The sequence below is a fragment of the Mustela nigripes genome, chromosome 13, assembly GCF_022355385.1.
Source record: "Mustela nigripes isolate SB6536 chromosome 13, MUSNIG.SB6536, whole genome shotgun sequence".
NCBI lineage: Eukaryota > Metazoa > Chordata > Mammalia > Carnivora > Mustelidae > Mustela > Mustela nigripes.
The window spans coordinates 17,759,911-17,775,871 of record NC_081569.1 but is presented as its reverse complement, the minus strand read 5'-3'; the positions used below and the strand labels follow the sequence as shown (position 1 = coordinate 17,775,871).

The 15,961-nt window shown below is 45.4% G+C and overlaps 1 protein-coding gene across 6 annotated transcripts in view; it reads left to right on the top strand.

Moving 5' to 3' along the window:
* ADAMTS17 (ADAM metallopeptidase with thrombospondin type 1 motif 17) overlaps positions 1-15,961 on the top strand; it is a 374,867-nt gene that overhangs the window by 191,868 nt on the left and 167,038 nt on the right. For 4 of the 6 annotated variants that reach the window (XR_009399014.1, XM_059371666.1, XM_059371664.1 and 1 more), the window contains 2 exons: positions 7,618-7,722; positions 8,782-8,927. Coding sequence is in view for 5 of the 6 variants with exons in the window: in XM_059371666.1 (XP_059227649.1) it covers positions 7,618-7,722; positions 8,782-8,927 (251 nt within the window). In the remaining variant the exon portion in view is untranslated. The remainder of the gene's footprint in view (positions 1-7,617; positions 7,723-8,781; positions 8,928-15,961) is intronic. The other 2 variants (XM_059371667.1, XM_059371665.1) reach the window with 1 other exon arrangement.

Genomic DNA, 15,961 nt, shown 5'->3' with positions numbered 1-15,961 from the left:
TAGCAGTCTGGTAATAGGCATTCTTCTTCTCAATTTTAATGAGAATGCTTCTGATGTCTCCCCATGAGATAAATATTTATCAAATGAAGTATCCATTTGTGTGTATTGTTAAGAATTTTAATAAGAGGTTGTGATTAAATTTTATTAAATGTCTTCTAAGTATCCATGGAGAGAACTGGATGAGTTCTCTTTGAATTATTAATGTGGCAAATTATATTAGCAAGTTTTCTAATACTGACCCATCTTCAGATTCGTGGAGTAAACCTTACTTGGACATGGTACCATGCTTTACTATATTAGTAAACTTTATTTAGGATTTTCGCCACAGTGTTCATAAATGAATTTGGTATTAACTTTTTTTTTTCTTTTCCTGTGCTTATCTTATCCAGTTTGGTTTCAGTGTGATATGAATTAATACAAAGAATAAGGAAAACATTTCCCCCCCCTTTAAAAGTTTTTAAACAGTTTGAATGCATTGGTGTTATCTGTTTCTGAAAGATTAAATAGAACCTCCTTATGAAAAATACTGCTAAGAAACCATGTGGGCCAAAGGTTTTCAGGAAGGGTAGCTCATTGACCAACTTCCATAGGTCGTCTTCCCCCCGCTCCCCACACAGGTCTTTTTTTTTTTTTTTTAAGATTTTATTTATTTATTTATTTATTTGAGAGAGAGACAGTGAGAGAGAGCATGAGCGAGGAGAAGGTCAGAGGGAGAAGCAGACTCCCCGTGGAGCTGGGAGCCTGATGCGGGACTCGATCCCAGGACTCCAGGATCATGACCTGAGCCGAAGGCAGTCATCCAACCAACTGAGCCACCCAGGCGTCCCCCCACACAGGTCTTCTATATCAGCTAGTCTGTATGCGTTTTTAGTCTATTCTGAACAATAGCTCTATTAATTTATACACTGTAAGGAAATAATTTCATCTCAAGTTTATGTACTTATAATAGAGCTCAGTGATCACTGATTATTATTTAAAATTTACGTGCATATATATCTCTACATATACAAAATTTTCTTTACATTCTGGTTATCTTCTTTCTTTCCTTCTGTCCATCTTTTTTCTTTTTTTCTTTCTCCTTTCTTTCTGTCTTATTATTCATGCTTTCTTCCCTTTTTCTTGAATAGGTTAGCAAGTGGTTTATCCAGTTCATTTTTCCCCCAGAGAGCCAACTCATATTTGTCTATGTTTTTTCTGTTTGCTAAATAATAAATTTCTTTTATCTTTGTTAATTTATTGTTTTCTTAGAAATTTATGTTGTTCCCCTTTCATACATTTTGAAGTAGACAATTTATTTTCTTCCTTGTTTGAGTATTTGAGACTCTTCTTTCACATGTCACGATATCTAGCATTTTCATCTTCATTATTTTCTTCATAATTCGCAACTTTGGTTTTGACTTTCCCATTGGCTGAAGAGTTGCTTTAAATGACATCATATGATTTTTGCTGTTTTCAATGGTTGCAAAGCCAGCCAGTACTTTCATCAGATGTTACAAGGGAAGGGTGTTCCACAAAAGCATGAGTAGGAGGAGATACATTTTAGAAGACTGCCCCTGCTAAGTGGGGAGACTCACTATTTTACACAGTAAATATTCTTTGTTAGCTATTTATCTTCTCAAATACTGCCTTTCTTCCATTCTTTCTGTTCTCCTTCTGGGACTTTAAGTAGACACAGACATCAGTATTTTCCTCCTTGTTATCTCCTAACCCAGTTTTTTAAAGATATTTTTCCAATTTATTTTCTCTTCTTTATAATTTCTTCAAATCTATTTTCCAGTCATGAATTCTCTCCTTCAGTGATGTCAGAATCCACTGCTTTCCTTCAACAATTATCCTTGAATGTCTCATAATAAAAGTTCTTTCTAGTTTCTTTTTTCAGATTTGCCTGATCATATTCAATCGTATCTCATGGCTGGCTTGCATATGCGATGTTATCTTCTATTTCTTTAAAAATTTTATAGATAATTATTATAATGATTTTTTTCTGGAGAGGGAGAGGGTGGGCAGGCGGAAAGGGAGAGGGAGAGAGAGAATCTTAAGCAGGCTCCACACCCAGTGCAGAGTTCTGTCTCACAAACCCGAGACAGTGACCTGAGCCAAAATCAAGAGCAGGGCACTTAACTGATTGAGCCACCCAGGTACTCCTAGATAGTTACTATATATTCTGTATCTGATTGTTCTATCATCTAAATACCTTGGACGTTTAAATCTTTTGTTGGTTGCTTCTGCCAGCTGTCATTTTATGTTGCCATGTTTCCTTGTGAGTTTGCTTTTATTGAAAATCACTGGGGAATTTTGAGAGCCTGAATGGTGGTTGCTTTTCCTCAGAGAGACTTTATATTTGTCTCAAAAAGCTAGGGTGCCACCAATCCTTCTAGAACTGGTAAACACTCTTTCAGATTCCAGACTTACTCTCCCAACTGGAATGTTGATCATTGCCAGCCCTCCTTGTATGTGCTGACTACAGATTGAACTATGTTGTAAAAATATACAAGTATAGCTATGTGTGTGTTTTGTATTGGTTTTCTTGAATATTTCCTTTACTTTGGTCAGCTCAGCAGTAAGAATGACATTTTAGGGGCATCTGGCTGGCTCAGTTGTTAAGAGCATGAGACTCTTGGTTTTGGGGTTGTAAGTTTGGGCCCCACATTGGGTGTAATAAAATCTTTAATAAAATGTCATTAAAAAAATACTTAGCCCCCCCCCCCCCAAAATACCTAGCTCTTTTTGGAATGGAAGAATAGTATTGCCTTCCACAGACTTATCTATTCTGATATTTGCTAGAAGCAAAAGGTGTCATAGGCAAACCTCTCTTTAGTGTTTGTGCTATACCCTAATTCCATGGGCATGATAAAATAAATGCATTTCCACCTTTAATCTCCTTCTCTCCATTCTTTCAACACCCTAATTCAATTATTTGTCTTAGTGATTCATATTTTCCTTTTAAAAGCTCTGATATCTTTACATGTGTTATATTTTATTCCTCCCCCTGCTAGACGTGATAAAGAAACTGATATATATGGACAGTCTCTTATGCTCCCCCACGCTACTGCACCTTCTTTTCTAGCCTGTTCTTGTGTGCATGCTCATTCTCTCTCTCTCTGTCTCAAATAAATAGATAAAATCTTTAAAAAATTAATTTTCTGTTACCTAAATACTTGAGCAACACTTTAGTTGCTAGAAATTGCTCAGGTTACACTTTCTTTCCTTGTATCCTTCTAAGCGTGGCTCCACTGCCATCTGGCCGTGAGTGCTGCTGTGGGGAAATCTGCTGTCTTTTCCCATTGTCAGGGACTTGATCTTTTTGTCTGGCTGCCTAAAATATTTTGGGCTCTATCTCTGAAACCTGGTAACTTTTATCAGGACATGCCTCCGTGCTCATTATTCTTTGCCCTGTTTTCCTGGAATGGGGCTTTGCTTTTCAGTCTGAAACTGAGACCTTCTTTCATTTCAGGATAGGATCTTGAATTTCTTTTCAGATACCTTTTCTGTTCCTTCACCTCAGTTCTCTTTAGGAGTCCTGTGCTTCAGCCCCAGCTAGGGCCCTTGACCTCCACAAACATCTGTCCCCTCATTGGAAAAAATAGAGCTCATCCTCCTTGCCTCCCACAAAATTGCTTTATGTCGCATATCCTTGACGTGTCTTCCATGTTGGTCATTTTTGCCAAATCTGTTTCAGTTGTTTATTCATTTTATTACATTAACTTTTTCTCAGTCATTAATTCCATGTGCCTCTCTGTGTTCAGTGGTATCTCTCTTCTTCTGCTGCTTTCAGTGTTGTCCTCATTGGCCATCTGATTGTATTCTTTCTTTCCTTCCTTGGCCCAGTTCTGATGGTTGATAATTTATCTCCTTTGACATAACTATCTTTTTCCTGAGTTCTTATATATTTGCTGTTTGCAAGTAAAAAAAATTACTATGGTTTTTAAAAAAAATAATGCATATAGGTTTGGAGATTCTTTTTAGCCATATGATGATCATATTATCTGGTGAGTATTCTTCACATGCTTTCTTCTCCCTTTTTATTTGTACTAATTTGTGTAAACCCTGTACTGGTTGTTTTTGACTATTGCTCACATCTGAGTTTCTTGGACCAGCGATTGATAGGATATTCATTTTGGAGATTGTCAGAGTTATTTCCAGGCTAACAGGGATTTTTCTTATGAGAGGAATGTGGGTTCTGACCTAAAGAGACCAGCAGTTGCAAGACTGCCCACTGTACACTCTGTCTCCTGCTGTGAGGAATGGCTTCCTACATGTAGGGTCTCTCCTTGTTATTTCCTTATGAAGCCCTGATTTTCCTACTTCTGCCTGGTGATAGGTTGGGTCCAGAGAATCTTCCCTTACCAGTTTAAGCATGCATTTCTCTCCTTATCTTCCCTCTCTCTAAATAGTTTTACTATAAATAGTATACTGTGCTTGCATAAAAACGCATGTTTCATTTAGAGCTTGATTAGTTTTTAGAGAGTGAACACATCTGTGGAGGCACTACACAGGCTGAGAACCAAGATATGAACCTTGATCAATGAACTCCCAGTCCAGTACTGCTGACCCAGCTCAGGCCCTTGACCTCTACAAATATGCACCTCTTCTTTGGAAAAATGGAAAGAATAGAGAAAGCCCTGCCCTGCCTGCCTCTCACAGCTGTTGTGAGCCTCAGACACATGTCAGAATACTTTGTCATTTGGAAAGCACAACACGAATGCCAGCTCTCTAAAAGGCATCACAGTAACAAGCATTCATGCTGTCCATACTGTTTTTCCAGTATTGAAAATGAATCACAGAAGGGCAGCTGCTTAGCTTGGACACACAGGGCAATGCTGATGGCTGAGTTGGGGTCAGAGGCTGCCACTCTAAAGTTGCCTTCTCTGCTCAATCCCCTTGTCTTTGTTTTGAGACTAAACAGAAAAGTAACCACTGTTCTGACTCCCAGCACCACCATTTTCCCCTCCTGCTTGTTTTTGAAGTTCATATAAATGGGATCATGCCGTATTCCATTGTTCTCATAGACCATATTCCTCTGTTGATGGCCACTTGGGCAGTTTCTAACTTTGGGACAAATACAAAGATTGTTGCTAGGAACCTTCTTGACAAAATGTTTTTGGTGAACATAGACACACGTTTCTGCCCAGTGCATACCTAGGAGTGGCACTGTTGAATATTAGTATGTGCTTGTCTTCAGCTTTAGTAAGTACTGTCAAAGAGTTTCTTAGAGTTGTTGGACCAAGTTAGAAGCTCGGCATTAATTTAAGAACGTTCTTATCACATCACATCCTTCCCAACACTTTGTATTCTCTGTCTCTGCTGTTGAGTCATTCTGGTGGGTGTGTAGAGGTAAGGACTGGTGGTTTTAATTAGCCTTTCCCTGATGGCTGATGAAACTGAGCGCCTGTTCATATGTTTATTGGCCTTTCTTACATTTAAATGTCTTCATTTGTGAAGTGTCTAAGTTTTTTGCCCATTTTTCTGCTGCACCGTTTTAATTGTCCACGGGGGCTTTTGGTTTGTGTTTTTTACGTGTATTCTAGATACAAATCCTTTGTTGGTTCCATGCATTACAGTTATCTCTCCCATGTATTACAAATGCCCTCTCCCACTTTCTTACAGTTGTCTTTTGATAAACGGAAGTTCTTCATTTTAATATAGTACGAGTCATTAATTTTTTCCCTTTACGGTTAGTACTTTTTGTGTTCTACGTAAGAAAGCTTTGCCGGACCTCATCTCCTTTTCTCTGATGATTAGAAAGGTTTTATGGGAACGTGCTGTCTATAAAGTGCCTAACAGTTCACACTGCCTTCTTCCTCTCCCTCCCGATGGGGCAGGTGCGTCTCCTAATCCCAAGCACTCCTCCCCCATAAATTACCTGTCTCATGAACACGTGTCTGCACACTGACACCATACTCTTGAAGAGCTCTGGGGTCAAGGTGCATGGAATCAAACATTTAATGAGGTGCAGTCTGTCTTTATGGGACCAGCTGGTAGTGTGCTCGGGGTTCTCATCTTTTTACCATTCCATGGAGAGGTGAGCAGTAATGGGAACGCAGGGGCTTTCCTGACCCCAAATGTGCACCGTTCCACTTGAATCATCAACTTCTTTAAAGGCCCAGAGCAGCTTTGACATTCTTGAGAAATGAAGAAGTGCTGTGGGCTTTTGAGCTCTTTGTCAAAGCCCCTCCAGCTCTGCTTTCCTTCCCTTTTTCTCTTTTTGTCTCTTCAGCTTCCAAATACTTTCTGACTTGAGACAGCACGGTGTACATCTATTCTGTGCAGATGTTTGAGAGTATTAGAAAGGCAGCCCTCTGCACGAAGCAAGGCACACGCTTTGCAAGCTCCACTGTGACTGTCCTGAGCAAGGACTCTTGACCCTCACCCAGCCCAAAATGCACCCACAGGTGCCCTGGCCACGCCCCAGAGGGTGAGGTCTTCCTTGCTCCAGCCTAGGCCTCTTCCCCATGATTGGGCTTGGCATCCTGGAAACACTGCTTCTTTAAAAGAGCCTTCAGTACATCTGTTCTTAATTTTCAGACCATGAGGCGAGGATTTGGGTGCAAGTAGTTTATCTGGGAAGTGATCCCAGGAAGCACTGTGAGGGGGCAGGAACGTGGGAGAGGAGGGTGGAGAGACCAAAGTGCACTGAAGGGCAGGCGACCGCAGGGACAGTGGGGCCATCCCACCAGGACCCTCTGAGAGAAGTGAGGAGCTTGCCTTGGAGCCGTCCCACCAGGGGAGATGGGCTGTCCAGCTCCCATTCCTGTGGTCCAGGGTCACTCCAAGGTCAGAGGATGGCCTCTGGCAGAGAGACTAGAGAAGCGGCAGCTGGTGTGTACAGACACTGAGTATGCTCTGAGTCCTACAAGGGAGACTGAGGCAGCCAGGGAGTATGCTAGCCATGTCTGCTCCAGTTCTTTTCATAAGTGGTTCCATCCTGAACACTTGGTCAACGTGCAGGTTTTCTATTAACACAAACGGGAGTCTGTTTTTAAATGCCTGGCCTTGTTGAGGGAGAATTATTTTAATTGTATATTTGTGCATGTTAAGAAATTCCTTAGGTGAAATAACTGTAAGAAATTATGCATAAGTCAGCTGAACTAGAAAATGGGTGGCCACAGGGAGAGTGGAAAACCTTCTTTAACCCCTTGGGGTCTTTGAGCCCCTTATTGGCCTTTGGGCTCTGGCTTTTAGGCCTGTGTAAGGGCCCCTCCAGCCTCAGCAACAGAGGTGCCTCTTCTAGCAGGCCCTCCCTGAGGAAGCGAGGCCAGGGAGATTCTTTTCCCGTGCACTCTGTCTGACCCATGGGTATCTGCCTCACATCTTCCTACATTTAAACCAAAGGTATGTGTTAATGGCGCCCAGCCTGCACCCTGCATTGGACACCCCCTCAGTAGCTAATGCAGAAATTGCTGAACCGACAAGTCCCTCCTAGGAGTCAATGCACAGAATTTTGTGGAATTAAAATGAACCAGTTGAATGATGCACTTTTATATCCAAATTCATGACCCTCCTTCTTCCCTTCATATTTCAAATTCCAAATCCAAACCAGTCATTGGGCCCCACCTTCCAACCCCAGGAGTGACCTGTTTATGGCGTTCTAGGCAGTTGTGTTCCTTCCCTTGTCAGCAGCATCTGATGTGTGCTGGACTGTGGTGCCTGGTGGAAGGAGATACGTCCTGCAAGACCAAGCTGGACCCTCCTCTGGACGGCACCGAGTGTGGGGCAGACAAGGTAACCCCCACCTCCCATGGCCCTCCCCTGGCCCCCGTCTCCTGGGCATTGGGCAAGATTAAGTCTCCACACCATATTCGTGATCTACACTCCCCCTGGGCTGCCCCAGAAAGGGCCATGGAGCCTACTCTGGGCAAAGAGGGACACTTCTATCACCTCTCTTCTTTTTTTCTGATAAGATACAAGAATTGCTTAATATTTTTATTAAATTGACTCTTGTTGTCACACAAGTGAATTTCCTTAAAAAACAAAAACAAAACCTTTTACATCAACAAATCATACATGGGAAAACAGGATCGCTGGTCATACACAAAAGGCTATCCCAAAATGAGTTCAATGAGCACAGTGTTAGCTGAGTCTAGCTAGGCTAGACTCGAGAGCGAGCCCCAGGCCTGATGTTCATTAACAGGAGAGACTGGTGTTGGAGAGGAGGGGTGTTCAGGGCCCGCAGCCACAGATTTTTCTTTAGTCCTAACTGCAAGGAGTGAACCAGATGCCATGATGGGAAACCACTAAATCACCTCTTGTGGCCCAGAAGTGCCAGGCATGCTGGGCAATTCCATTGTAGAGGAGTGGCTTTCTCTTATTCTTGGAGCCAGGGTTCACCCCTGTGGAGCTGTCAGTGTCCTCTCTTAAGCACCAAACCCAACCTTGGAGTGCAAAACCACGGAGCCAGGAAGCACAGCCTTCCAGAGAGACGAGGAGCTCACGTGAAGTGAAGTTTGCCTAAGCTCGGGTCTCTTCATGAGCCCTGTGAATTAATCCTTTCTCTGAGAATTGAGAAAACTCCAAGGGAGCCCATTCCATATGGCCTGTTAGGGCAAAGTGCAAAGCCTACAGGTATATACATGTCAGGGCGAGTAAGAAGGATGGTCTCCAGAGTTAACAAGCATGCCTACCCCGGAAAGGGCCTGCTTTTGTGTAAGTTACAAAAAGCCACTGGGAATGGCGTGGTGTTTTCTCACGCGGAGGGAATTGCAGTGATGTGGTGAGCGAGCAGGTGGTATTCCTTGGCGCTGAGTGGCCCTGGGGGCCGGGGCCTGCCCTGCTGTGTTTCAGTGGTGCCGCGCAGGAGAGTGTGTGAGCAAGACGCCCATTCCGGAGCACGTGGATGGAGACTGGAGCCCGTGGGGTGCTTGGAGCATGTGCAGCCGGACGTGTGGGACAGGAGCCCGCTTCCGGCAGAGGAAGTGTGACAACCCCCCGTAAGTCCCCTTTGACCAGGCATTCTCCAGGGGGCCCTGATTGGGGTTTCCAAATCGCAGCTCTTCCCACCTGATGCCAAGAATGGTCTGTCTCCTGAGGAGAATTTGAGCTTAAGGGGAAAAAAAATGAAATCCCTCCAAGGGCCCTGGGGGGCAGGGCTGTCATGTGTCATATGGCGTCTTGGCTTTGACAGAGCTCTAGCTGTGAACATGGATGCAGGCAGTCCCGTGGTGAGCTGGCTCCTTATTCCTCTGGTGGGCCTGGGTAGAAAGCTTTCCTGAGACAGCTGGGTGACAATCTCCCTTTGCAGGCATCCTCAGTCAGAGTCATTCTGGGGAAGGCTGTGGACCTTTGGGAAGAATGGCTGACCTTCAGATTGGCTGTGAGCTGATCTGGGAGCTGCCTGGCTGTGAATGAGTCACAAAGCATGTGGGGGTTCAGCTGTCTTGTTCATCCAGATATTTTTCACCTGTGCTCTTAGAACTGTTTGACAGAAAACATTTTTTTGTTTTGTTTTGGTTTTGGGGAAGGGTTTTTCCCCCTCATTGGCTTCCTTTCATTGACCTTGATGATGACCCCTCTTGTTTTTGGCACATTTGTTCCAGAAAGCTCAGGGCTAGATTTGTGCTTCATTACAGTAATTTCTTCCCCACAGGTTTTTCTCTTCTCCTCTGAGATTTCCATTTTTAATATTTCATACAACAGTCTGCTTTATGTCTCGTGTGCCATCAGCTGGATCACATTAATTTTGCAAATGAATGAGTTACAAATTATGAGTAAAGAGAAATGCTTTATATCCACAGTTAAGTCATATTGATGAATAAGTAGCAAACCCCTCTTTTGTTTAAAAATTCTGATGCCCAGACTTTATCCCAGAGCAATCAACACACAAATTGTGGAGCTGGGACCCAGGGACAGGATGTTTTAAATTTCTATAGGTGAACCCAATGGCCAGCCGAGGTCGAGAACCTGCTGATTAAAGCAAACTGACCTCACAGTTTAGTCAAGGTCAGAAGCACTCTCCGTGCCCCCAGTAGTGCTGTAAGAATTGGCATCACATACTGTGTCTTATTAAAGCTTTTCCTTCCAGTATTTAGCAGAGTACCTGAAAAATAGTAGGTGGGTTTTTAATCTTTAAGGAATGACTTCTTAATTAAAAGCATGGAGGATGTACTGAGATTCTCTAGAGAAACAGAATCAAGCAATATATATATACATTATTTGCAATGAGAAATTGGCTCATAGGGTCCCCTGATCTCCCATCTGTAAGCTGGAGACCCAGGGGAGCTGGGGGCATCATCCCATCCGGGTCTGAAGGCCTGAGAACCTGGGAAGCTGATGGTGTAAATCCCAGTGGGAAGGCAAGAGAAGATGCAGAGGGTGGTCCTAGTGGGGGTGGAGGGCGCAAGGGGTGTATGTGAATTTCTCCTCCTTCTGCCTTTTGTTCTGTTGAGGGCTTCAGGGAATTGGATGATGCCCCTTGGGGAGGGCCGTCCAAATCCCTGCATCTGTAGATTCAGATGCCAGTCTCATCCGGAGACCCTCTCACAGACATACCCAGAAATAACCTGTAGGTCAATCAAGTTGACACAGAAAAGTAACCATCACAGATGTGTAGTTGGTTAGAAAGCCTGTTGAGCTAAATGGTGATAAATTAATAGAGGCTTCAGTTTTTTTCCTAGCTCTGTGAGGAAGTTAAAATAGTTCCGTCTGTGGTCCTGAGAAGAGAGCTCTGTGGGCCCCTGGGTGGCTCAGTCAGTGAAGCATCTGCCTTTGGCTCAGGTCGTGATCCTGGGGTCCTGGGATCAAGCCCTGAGTCAGGCTTCCTCTTCCCCCAATCCTGCTCCTGTGCTTGCTCTCTCTCTTTCTCTCTTACTCTTCCTCCCTCTCTCAAATAAATAAAATCTTTAAAAAAAAAAAAAAAAAAAAGAAGAAGAAGAAGAAGGAGAAGAAGAAGAGAGCTCTGGGTTTGGAATCAGGATGCTGAGATTTGGGCCTGGCTTGTTTGTTGGTCATGTGACCTCAAGGATGCTCCTTCTCAGTTTCGCCATTAGAGGGAGCTGGCAGGGTATCACAGGAAGAGCTGGTCTTGAGGCAGAAACAGAGAAGGCTTCAAGTCCCCACTCCTTACAGTAGCTGGCTATTCCGTGTGTTGTCTCTCTCTGAAGTTGGGATAATTCATGGGAATGCCTATAAAGGACATGGTCTGAATTGAGGACATGGCCCTCTCCATCTTACATGAACAGATAAGAGTGATGAGACTATGTGCCCTGTCACCGAACTCCCAACACATGTGAGGCTCAGAGGAGGGTGATTTATGTGGAAAGGCTTTGTTCAGAGCAGGGCATGATTTGCAAGAGTTGTAGCTGTCCCAGTGCTTCATGTTTGCATCCAGAGCTCTTATACCCTGGCAGAGGATCAGTCTCCTTCAGCACATCATTCCGTATCACGTGTCACCCAGAAATGTCATAGGAGGGGCATAGCAGAACTGTTAAATGCCCAGAAGGATCCTGTGGCCCCGAGACAGTGGATAGACCATTGGATTGTATTGAGGTGAGGACAACCCTTACAAGAATGTAAGATGTCATCAGTGCTGAGTAGACGCATTAGCCACACCTAAGGGCCTGACTCTGTCTGCTTGGCATGACCTTGGCTAGGGCCTCCGCCATACTTTGGCTGGACCCGTTGTTCCCATCACAGCTCTTTTCTGCCCTCACCAGTCTTAAAGAACCCCTACTTCAGAAAGCCAAACTAACATGCCCTCCTCCACCAGCCAGGCCTGTTGTGGGATTTCATGGGCTGGGTCCTTACTCCATTCCTCCAGGCCCACTGGCCTCAAGACAGAAGCTGTTCCAGAAACCCCAAAGTTGCTATAAAAATCTTCCATTCCTTTTATCAGATGCCCCCCCACCCCACCTAGTGGTGGTCACGAGTTTTATCTCTCTTTGCACCCCTTCCTATGTCTCATCATTGAGGAATGGCAGAATTCGCCAGGCCTCTGCAAACAGGCCACTGAGGGGTATGTGGGTGCCAGCACATCAGATGGCTATGGGCCCTGACACCTCCCTGGAGAGAAGTCTTTATGTCTGATCTCGGTCATCCAGCCACATCCCATGGGCCAGGCAATAGTAGAAGGACGGGAAAGAGAATGATGGTGTTCTCATGTCTCTTGGCTCCTGTGCCCCGTTTCAGTCATGCCTTCCCAACATGGTACCTTCAGTACACCTTGACAGGGCTCTGACTCTGGGCCAGGATCTCTGCTAGGTCTAGACTTACAGTGACAAGCAAAAACAAAGTCCTTGCCCACTCTCAATGGACACAGTCCTGCCAACTTCCCTCAGTCTTCTCCTGGATGCCTCAAACCTGACTCTTCCCAGACTGTGATCTCTCCTCCCAGTGCACATCTCTGCTCTCCATTAATAGCACCACCCTCCATCACATGGCTCCAGTCCAAAGCCTCTGAGTCCATGAATGGTCCCCTTGTCCCCTCTCCTCCTCTTCCACAACCTCTCGTGATAAGAATGGTGAACGCACTATGCCAGTTCCCTTCTCGGCATTTACATGTAGTAATTCAGTGAATGCTTCCCTACAGGATGAGAGCTCTTTCTTCGCCCTAGAAACTGAGTTGTGGAGAGTTTAGGTAACTTGCCCACGGTCCATTGGTGTAGAGCCCAGTGGTGAGGCTCCGTTGTTCTCTCAGACCTTTTGTACTGGCTTGCCTGCTTCCCGCATACTCCCTGCCCCCCAGATTCATTCTCCACACAGAACCAGAGATCCACTTAAGCATAAATCCAGTTCTCTCTCTTCTTCTACAGCCCTTTCCACCAGTCTCTGCTGCACTTAGAATGAAGTCCATACTCTTAACCATGGTGTCTGCATTCATTTCCTGGGGCTGCCATCATAAATTACCACAACTTGGTGTCTTAAAACAGCAATTTATCCTCTCTACATTGTAGAAACCAGAAGTCTGAAATCAAGGTGTTGGCAGGATTGATTCTTTTTCAAACCTGAAGGAGGATTCATCCCACCCGTGCCTCTCCCTGAACTTCTGGTGGCTTCAGGCACTCTCTGGCATGCTTTGCCTTTGTAGACTTGCCTCTGTCTTCACATGGTCTTCTCTCCTCTTCTCCTGACACCTGTCCCTGGATTTGAGACCCACCCCAAGTCAGGATGATCATCTCTCCTACTTAAGAGATCCTCAGTCCTCAAAACGGTCTACCAAGACCCCTTTTCCAATTAAGGTCACATTCGAAGGTTCTAGGTGGGCTTATCTTGGAGGGGAAGGGGCCACCGTTTCAACCCACTGCAGAACTTCTCTCTGTCCTCAGAGCACTCCAAGCTCTGGACCTTTTTCAGTATCCCTTCCCTCTCCCGAGCTTGCTGTGCCCCTCCTTGGGTCTCTGAGCAAATGTCTTCTCAGGCCTCCTTCCCGACCACCTTGCACAAGGCAGGATGCCGGCTTTACCCTCTCTCTCAGTGCCCTTTTCCCACGTTACAAGTGTTACAACAATTTATAGCACTTGCCTTTATGTCCTTGCTCACTTGTTTTCACTTTGCCTTCCCCCACACGGGGCTTTGAACTCCATGAAGGCCGCCTGGGGCTGGGCACCATTCTCCTTTCCATGCTTCTAACAGAATAGCCTTCTCTGACACGTGCTGCTTCCCTCACTACTTGGAGGCATGCTTGCTGAGAAAAAGCAGTCTCTGCTTGCCAGTGCCCCAGAACCCCACTTGATACTGTTTTTTCCCCTGAAACTTGAAGGTTATTGTAAATTATCGGGCCAAGAAGGCAGGTCACTAGCTAGCCACCCTTTCTTGTACCATCACACCTCACAGAGGCCCCGGTGCTGTGGACAGCCCTGAGTCAGGGCTCAGGTTCCCCTACATATGAGGGCCCCCTTCTGCTATGCCTGCCCTGCCCCAGGGAGGTTATAGCCCACAGTTAGGGGACCTCAGGGTCCTCTCCAGAACAAACTCCAAAATGTCACCCAGCCCTGTTTATCCTGAGTGAGAAAAACAGTTATGTCTTTGCTTCTGTAATATTTATGCCTGGTCAGCCTATTCAGTCCTGTGCAATAACAGTGTTGCTCTTTTCCTCATTCTGGAGAACACCAAAGAGCTTGTTCTCCACGGTTCCTCACCTTCAGGGAAGCAGCCCAGGTGCATGGAAAGAAAAGGGCCCAGTCTTGGGCAGGCGGGTTAGTAGCAGCCCCCAGTGTTTCTGGGGGACATGCAAGATACAGACCGTGTTTTGTGAACTCCAGGCAACCGTTGTTAGCCTGCCTTTGCAGAGAGGCCTGACGTGGTGATTGTTACAAAGCACAGCTGATCGAGGCCCAGAGCCAATCTCTGACCAAAGCAATGTCCTCTCCTGGCTCACTCCTCAACTCACCAGGCTCGCTGCCTTGAGATTTCCCAAGGATGTCCAAATCTCACTGCTATGTACATCTCGGGGTTGGAAAGCTCCCACCACTCTCTCCCTACCCCCTTCACTTCATATTCCTGGCTCCTTCCTTGCCTTCTGCAGCTGGTTTATTCACTGTTCAAAAACACTGGCAAAACAGTCCACTCTCCCCCACCCCACCTTTTTCTTTCTCTAGTCCTGGTCTTTACAGCACTTGGAATTTGTATTTCTTGCCAGCTGACATAAAGGCCTTGGGGGACCATCCGTGTTTTTCATCTAGCTTCCTAGGCTCGTCCTTTCCTGCCACAATTTGTGTCACTGTTGGTGGGAGTTTCTGCCCAAAGACTGCAAGGCAGAAGGCTCATCTGTCATTTGACTTCTGGTACCCCATCAGAAGGCTTGTGTTTTAGAGGGAAGGCTGGAGAGTAGGGTCAGGAAAAAAGGCTCAGATGGTCTTGTGTGAAAATCCCACTCTGTCAGAGCACAAGAAGGAAAAGATAGTGAGTGGAGCATAGAAGTGGAATGCACTGGGGTCATGGAGCAGCATGGCTCAGAAAGCAGCCAGGCTCCTAAGACCCAGGGAGAAGCTTGGGGGTAGGGAGTGACGTTCTGTGCCTATAATTGCTTTTTGAAGGGAATTGCTTCTGAAGGGAAATCCCCCATATGTGTGCTTTCAACGTACCAGTGACCTGGTGTTCCCACCGATGGATTTTTAAAATCTCAGTCTTTTACACTTGGGTCTAAGTCACCAGTGTGACTTGGATACCTTGCAGAAGAGGTCTTAAAACTAGGATGTCTGCTGCCCAGAAGGGGCAGTATGAGGCATGCACTACTCCTGACATCCGCAGCTGCCAGCCATTCACTAAGGCATCTGTGTCTCTGGATGGTGAGCAGATATGAACTGCTGCCGAGACTTTCAACTTACAATCAATCTTCACTGACTAGAACAGAGCAAAGAAAATAAAAAGTGTCCCTCAGCCAGAGCATTCCTCTTCCTCCTGTCCTGATTCTGTGTGTTCATCCATTCCCAAAAAAAGTGCCTTGCGATCCTGCTCACCTTGGTGAACCTCTGCTGCCTCCCAGCTCTGCACTGGGATCTGCCCAAAGCTCTCCATGCCCCACCCAGGCAAGAGACAGCTGGTCCTGCCCAGTGGGAGCTCACTTTTCTCTCCACACTTTCAGTCTCTCACAGAGCCTCTCTACCTTATTTTTTTTCCTTATGTTTAAACGTCTTTATTGAGGTACAATATGCAGAAAAGCCCACCTATCCTAGAGCGAGGCTCCTGATGCAGTGCTGTGCATCATAGGCAGAGAGCTGTATGCTGGGCACACGTGGCCGTGCATGCTGACAGTGGGAAGGAGTTATTGGCTCTGAGGGCGCATGCGTGTGATTGAAGGGGGGCTTGCAGCACTGCCAATCAGGATCAAATAGTGACCCAAGGGAAAGCTGGAAAGAAAAAAAAAAAAGGTCTTTTTTTTTTTGAACAGGGAAAGTTTAATGTAAAAAATATTAGAAACAGGTGGTTGGAGTAATAGGACCTAGCTGCTAAGAGATAAAGAGAACACAAAAACAGCAGTGGAAGAGAAAACATAGGAAGTGGCCACTTTTCCAGTCTGAGGCAGAGCACC